General features: G+C 36.5%; 1 protein-coding gene across 2 annotated transcripts in view; it reads left to right on the plus strand.

Annotated features, from left to right (window-relative positions):
• Positions 1–7,896, plus strand: part of LOC112689101 (sodium-dependent nutrient amino acid transporter 1) — a 76,500-nt gene that overhangs the window by 57,034 nt on the left and 11,570 nt on the right. For both annotated transcript variants that reach the window (XM_025562622.1, XM_025562623.1), the window contains exon 3: positions 7,103–7,223. In XM_025562622.1, the coding sequence (XP_025418407.1) occupies positions 7,103–7,223 (121 nt within the window). The remainder of the gene's footprint in view (positions 1–7,102; positions 7,224–7,896) is intronic.

The following is a 7,896-nucleotide window of genomic DNA, read 5'->3' on the forward strand; positions in this document are numbered from 1 at the left end:
CACATAAAATATTCCAACAAAGTTTTATTTTTATACGTTTAAGATATAAATAAAATCATTCAAATCATATAATTATAATACATCGGTATGTATATACATTATATACAGATTATTCCATGAAGATTCAATATTACATATGTTAATTTTGGTAATCGAATTTCGTTTATTATAATCCTTATTAGTATAAATCATCGCTAACCGTATAAGATTCTCTCGGGACACCCGATATGTACGTGCGTATAATAGTAGTCTGATGACAATCGGATACTCGTTTCGTTGGAAAGCACAATTATAATAATTGTTTATCGCGTACGTATATATTTGTGGAGGAAATTATCGTGTACTGTATAATGATGGGTATCATGTGTGCGGAATGACTATTTTTTTTCGCGATAAATTGTCATCGATCCGCCCGTTAGAATATGTGCCATAATATATGTCTGAAACGAAAACTTTATTCATACTCAACACTAAGTTCTATACAAATATTTATAGCCTGTACCGTACTCAAACACTACAGTTAAAGATAAGCCCATAGTGTAGGCTCACTTATGTAGGTGAGCCCCGTACCCAGTGCCGAATTACCCATTAAGTGGAGTAGGAACCCGCCTTAGGACCTCACTCGTTCAAGGGGCCCTGTGAAAACGAAAAACTATATTTTTTTTATTTAATAATACCTGTATTTTATTTAAGAATTTAAAGGAAAAAAGTCATTATGAAATATATATTAAGTTGTAGGTGTTATGTGTAGTAATAATAATAAAATCATTTTGAAAAAATAGAAATAATATAATAATGAATTAATTTTTCTTACAAATCAAAAATTTAATAAATATGATTTTATTTATCAATAATAGTTGGTTATTATTAAAACTGTTTATTTTTATTATTGGATAATAATGTTAAATGTGTATGTAAAAAATAATTTTGTGAGTCCCAAAATTTTAATTGCCTAGGGGCCCACAAATGTTTAATCCGGCACTGCCCGTACCTTATGCACACGCGCTTAAAATATGTTTCATAGGCATTATGTAATATTTTCTATATTTAATATTCTGCAATCTTTGTCTACTCCAGTAACTGTCTTCGAGCCTCTAGTGTATATAATTATGTAAATTTCGTAGTTCATACTTAATTTTTGGTACCATTCAAAGTGGTGTCGCAGTACACGCAGTTTTAGGCCCTGTTAAGGTATGTTATAGCCTATAGGTATATATATATATATATATAAGGTATATACCTACGATGATGACTGGTGGATGCGCGCGTGTGTGAATATCCCGTGTACGTTAATAATGATATAAATACTTTAATAAATAATCGGCGGTCGTATGTGCTCGCATGTAAAAATATCAAACGAGTCGCGGCTGCTTTCTCTGCGGAGAGTGAACGTCGTATCCGTCGTCGCAGTGACCTCAACGAAAACTCGAAATGCGGTCGACGTCGACCGCATGATAAGTTTAGCGGCATCGCGTTTTTCCGGAAAACCATTCTAACGCTATATTATCTTCCACAGCAATCGTCTCGTTGTAGTTGTTTCGGGTTTCCGCCGTTTACATTACTGTGTGATTCGGCACCTAACTTCACTTCTTTATCGTTTTATCGTGTCGTATTATAGTTACACGGAACTGCGCATTACATATTTCATCATCCGACCACGGAATATCGGTACCTATACTTAACGCTGACACATCATACGGGGGAAAGGATTCATTGGTTTTTTTTTTTTTTTTTTACCATGAACCTATTGCACGCAATAACATGCGTTATATCAAAGTTGTTTATCAGCTGTACGATAAGAAATATTATCTGGTAGCATTTTTATCATTCACTTTTGAGAACGATTGCCGAACATGGTCGCTGGACTTGCGTGAAAAAATGTCGAAGAAAGTAAACGTTTACTTTTCAATTAATTTCGTTTCTTTTTCCTCGGGGGAAAAAAAATGAAATAAAAGAAAGACAAAAAAGCAATGCGGTCGGGAACGAGTGGGGCCAGAGTGAGTTGCAGTGAACACAAGGAATGTCGCATCGGTACGTGTATATACTATTATTATTTTTGTAGACACACGACGATGTTGTTCCGAATCGCGACACTGCCGTTTAGTCCGTATTAGCGTTTTGCGAGAGAGAGTTCCGTGGCCGGGACGACGGTGACATATTGTACGTACACGTCGGCCACGAGCACAGCGGCGTTCACCTGATCACAGCCGATCGTACTATTATTGACTGTTGTTGTAGGTTCGCGCGTACAACAATATGTAAAGCGTATCCTGTCTCGCATTGTTACCGATTAGTGATGCTCGCACGATTTATCTCGATCAATACGGCGGCGAATACCTAGATATTATTGTGTTCATCGATCCGACGGCCATCGTGTAAACGTATAGCTACGCGTGTAATATCGCAGCTACAAAACAGCGAAGTAACATTAGATGGGATCGTCGTAGTACGCACTTATAGCCATGTCGGGCATGGGAAAAAAAAATCGTACCCATATTAACTATAATATTATACTTGCTCTCGGCTACGTACCGCGTCGTTATAGTGTTTCGTTCGCCGCTGAAGGTGTTTGTAAATAATAAAAATAATAATAACAGCAGTGTGAATTCGGTTAGGAGCAACGCGGCGCGGTGCGTTCGTTGTCCGTTCTGCGAATCTGTGAAAAAAAGAAAAGAAAATCATAAAACGGGACCCGTTTAGATAATATAGACGGGGAAAAAAATCAAGTGTCTTCACAGGAATATTCACTTTTCCAAGTCAATTTTCCGAATGTTACATCGCGTCAAAACGTGCACAATGTCTGACCCGAGTATTTTTTTTTCGTATCGTGGACACCCAATTCCAAAGATTGACAAAATATTTTTCAGAACACACTCGTCGGTCGCGCATACGAACGTTTCGAACGATTCGTGTGTTTAAATATTGAGACAGATAATTTAGTGGGAAAAATCCGGTGTATTATCCGTAGAGTGGGAACGTAGTCTGTGGAGTTTCTTATGGATAAAATAACATACAGTTGGTAAACCATGTTGTTCTTGTGACGAAATGCGATTATTGGTTAATACCTCGAATTGTATACAATAAAATATTTAAACATGTTTTCGTATATAGTATTATAATATTATGTAAGTATCATATACCAGTATTTCATATCATATCGAAGTGAATTATTTTTGATAACTATTTTAGAATGTGATAACTATAATTTAATATCGTACAATAAATCGATAGAATATAACTTTTTTTTTATTTAATATATTCAATTCCAATTTGTATCAGTTTGATATTAAATACTCTGTGGTAATGGTGGTTTTAACGATCTTAACTCTTCTACCTCAAAGGTAAAGAAATCAAACTCAAATTATTCGATCCTATTTTACACATAACGTAATAATTCGATTCTGAAACATTTTTAAATAAAATATTCAAAAAATTCAAGATTATCTAATTTATGTATTATATTTTTTTCTTTTAACACTAGTACATCATAGGCATACCATTGAAGCAATAATTATAACACGTTTTTAAGAATTAAACACTTCCGGAAAATACGAAATAAAGCGTGTTCGCGTATAATTTACGTTTTCTGAAAGTGTTCCATCTATTAACCTTGTCTACGATGATGGGTTCATCAGCCTCGGTAGATATCCAACAAAGTGTAGTATACGCACTTACATAGTTGTTGTACATTTTTAAAATTGCAAAACAATAGTTTCGAATATTTTATTTGATTTTAGGAGACCAAAAATATTTGTCGTGAACGGAAAAATTATTTAAAAATTTTAAAAAAACTTCCGGGACGTTTAAATTCATTAGCGCTTAACGAAAACTTTGAAACATTTCCTACAAAACCTAGAACCGGGAGCAGATAACCATTAAAATTTACATTCTGCTGAACGGGATATGACGTTTTAACTATTATTACACTCTCTTCCTCCTAACCAGTCATAAATTAATAACTCAAACACGATGCACGGTGCACAAAATAGGTAATGTCATTCACAAACATTTGCGTATACGGTACATATCTCGTGCATTTTACAGAGTAATATTTTTACAAGTCAATTGAAATACTTTATGGCGAACATATATACTTTTTACTCTACTCACCGTGATAACTGTTTAAAATTTATTTCTTTCATTGATTATGGCTTCAAATATTTTTTAATTTCGTGTTCTGGAACGGAATATTTTTCTAAAAATATCTACACGTTTCAAAATCGAATGGTAAGAGCTGTCCAAAGAACCACACCAGACAAAGAAATACGTTTGAGACGTATATTTCCAGTAATTGATTGCACTTGTGAGTATATCAAAACGGTTTAAACAAACTGAGTAACAGTGTGTAATACTACGGGTAGTACTCCAATGATTTAGATAAATTCGAGTAAAATATATCGAATATAACATCGACTGAATCACTTGAAAATTAATAAAAATAACTGTACTGCAGTGTAATAATAGATTTTGATGGTATTGAATTTCCTCTGTAAACGAAATAGCAGCAGCAGCAACACGTGCACACAACTTTACTGCGCCTGTGCACGATTTTCTTAGTATCTGTTCGACGGATATTAATTCGATTTTTACTGTAATGGATACGAGTGTTTCATTTGTGAGTACTTCGTTAAGAATAAATTTTTTAGTCAATAAAAACTAAAAAGACTAACCGTTGCGAATATGTATAAAATATACGGTGGAGTGCTATCACGACGTGTTTTGTTTTGATTAGATTTACCTTAAAGAAAAAATAAATAAATAAATAATTTTTCTGCATTTTTTTTTATGGCAAACAATAAAATTGTATATTATTATTAAAACGCGCGTTGCTTCGGGATTCGCGGAAGGTTTTATCGACAAGTAATAAAATGCACTCGGAAAAACGATTAGATACGATGCATCAAAAGTATAGCGGACGATTGGATTTGTCTGTCGTGCGTAGAGTTGCAAAAATTTCACCCGAAACGGTTGAAAATCAATCGAGAGGTTAGGTACCCGAGTAACGATGAAAACGATCACTTCGTATAACTTATTGCAGCCGGTGTGTGAATGTGTTACGTGTACGCATAACGTGTTGTGGTGTTCGGCACTGGCATTATTCCGCTTAAATTTCCATAACACTGCCGGGGCTTGTGCTCGCCACACACCATTTCGACTGCAGCGTTTATTCGTTCGCACCGCGTGTGCGTTTTCAAATTTAATAATTATCATCTCCCCCCCCTCCCGCCGTCGGGTACCGTTCGTTTTGCCGGCGGTGACGCGCGCGAATCGCGCTCGCAGGAAAACACGCGAAAACCCGCGGCATAATTAGTCTCGTTTTAGACCTTCGTCGCAACGCTAAAGTGACTCGTTTGCCGTATTTCGCGAGCGCATCATCGGCGTGTGCCGTCGGGTCGCGTTTCTCCGGAGAGCCGCAGAAGAGCTGGTTGCACGCGAAGATGTCCATCGGCCACTATGATCTTCCTCCGGCCGTGTAGAAGCGTACCGTTCAGCATATTCCGGCACAGCCATAACGTACGCGCGCGTATCAGTCTTAACGGTTTTAAACGCCACCGGAGAACCGGTCCCGTAGCACAACACAACCGACGTATACATAATGATCATTGTAACGTGAATAATTCTATTGCAACGATGATATGTCCGGCGTGTTTTTGTCACCTGAGCGCCGGTCCGTCAACGTTAACGCATTCTCATCGTTTTCCCGACGTCGAATTGATAGCTCGACGTTTAAAACGTTGGTCTAGGCTCGGAACAATAATATTATTACTAATAATATTACTAAATAAAATATGATTATATAATAATAATAATATTATAATAATATTACTATTATCATACTCGACGGTAAGACTCCATTCGCAGAACTATCTTTGCGCCGCGGTCTGTTCAAATGATCCTCGTCAACAGCGTAATTATTTTACAAGCCCCTACACGCATTGTTACGATTTGTATTTGTATGCGATACGCACATATTATGTACACGGTGTGCCCCGTTAACGATCAGCCGATCAGTAACTGATCGTGTGCCCCATATATTTACACTTTTTTGTGCCAAGATATACATATTATTAGTGCGTACTTGTGTGCATACTTTATTATTGTAAAAATATTTAAATGTACGTCCTATGCTACGGTGAATGACATTGTAAAATGATTTCGTATAAAAAGCTGAGACACGGGCTCTTTCAAAAGTACGGGCCCCGGAGATCTAGTTCTCCCTGCCCCGTTTACTCGTCGGCCCTAGGCGTACCAATATATTTGTTAAAAGTGATATTTATTGTGAGTTTTAATTGATATTTTCATCGAAATTAACCTAATTCACAACAGAAACTATACTTGTAATATCGAATACTATTGATAGAGCTCTATCTGAAAATCCTTGGCCTCACCAGTGGTGGCCTTTAAATTGGGCTGACCTTAAAAATAATAATATAGTAATTTTTTATAAGTACAGAATTATTTAAAGTATATTTACTTATTAGTTTCGTCATAGTGTTGTAATATTTTAAAATATAGTAATTAGCTCATATTAATTATTATTATTATTTTTTTTTTGTTGATATTTCATTTTTGTAGCCCTATCTTATCAGTATTGGCTTGTTATTGGCCTTGCTTAAAAAAAATCTTGGCACCGCCACGGTTCTTTTATAAATCTATTCGTCAAATGCAATGTAACAAAGCTATTGTCGTTTCGGACAGTATCGCTTAAATGCCACGTTTGTATAAATTGCATGGTGTTTTCCGTTGCGTGAAATGTTTTTAAACCGCGACGGATCGCATCAGCGATTGACGCTCGTGAAATCACGGACACGTGATACGAATAGATACGTGTATATGCACTTTTTGTCGTAGACGAATGTTTTTTCCCCCGCGTAGTTTCCCAGTACAGCATTTGAAACGACCACAAATTCATTGATCCCTATGATATACAGTTTTTAACCCGCGGGCCTTCTATCAGAAAATCTACATTAACGCACGCTGCATACGGTTTTGCCCTACATATTATTATTGTATTACATTTATACGCAACCCCATATCGTAGAGTATAGATGATTTGTTCCCATGCAAAATTTTTAACGTTTTTATGGTTTTTTTTCTCCAGATCTATTGCTGTAAATCAAAATGTCTGCAGAGTTTCGGCACGTTGCTGATGACCATCTCGTTGACGGTCAGTCTGGCCAACATCGTACGTCTTCCCCGGATGGTGTTCCTCTACGGCGGCGGTAAGTGTTCTCCGATAGTTTTCAAACTCTAATAATTCGATAGTGATTCTAATATTATCGTCCAGCGAAATGCACAAATGTTCAGGTTTTCTTACACTTAAGTTAATATAGGTAGACTTTATACCATAGAATCATTAGGTAGTGGAATATACAAGAGTTTGGGGTAAAAACCTTGCGTTCACATTTATCAGACAGGAAAAAACGTACGAATTTTTTACCAGCATATTCAAAGTTAATTTTTTTTTTATACCGTATACCTGTGTTTGTACAATAGATATACGGTTTTTATAAATCGCACCTGATAATGATGTAGAATCATATGGAATAAAAGCAAATCTCCACGTGTACAACACTGTCTTTGTTCCCGTTGAATGTTGTTCAAGTAAAATAAGAGTTTCGATTGTACAACGCGCGTTGTCGAGACCATGAAAATAATGTTATTCCTACACACAAGCGTGGCTTGAAACCGTATTATTTGAGCGTGCGCGCACGTGGTGTGTGTGTACAAAGTGTGACAGAACTGTTGTGCGTAATTATTACCATAAAACGACGAATTACCATATTATTACGTGCGACACATGTGGCGTTCCCTTTATCCCATCACACGTCGAACGATGTACGCGCGTACACACACACACACACACACACACACACACACACACACACACACACA

This window comes from Sipha flava, unplaced genomic scaffold (genome assembly GCF_003268045.1).
Source record: "Sipha flava isolate LNK unplaced genomic scaffold, YSA_version1 42_pilon_pilon, whole genome shotgun sequence".
NCBI classification, from domain to species: Eukaryota; Metazoa; Arthropoda; class Insecta; order Hemiptera; family Aphididae; genus Sipha; species Sipha flava.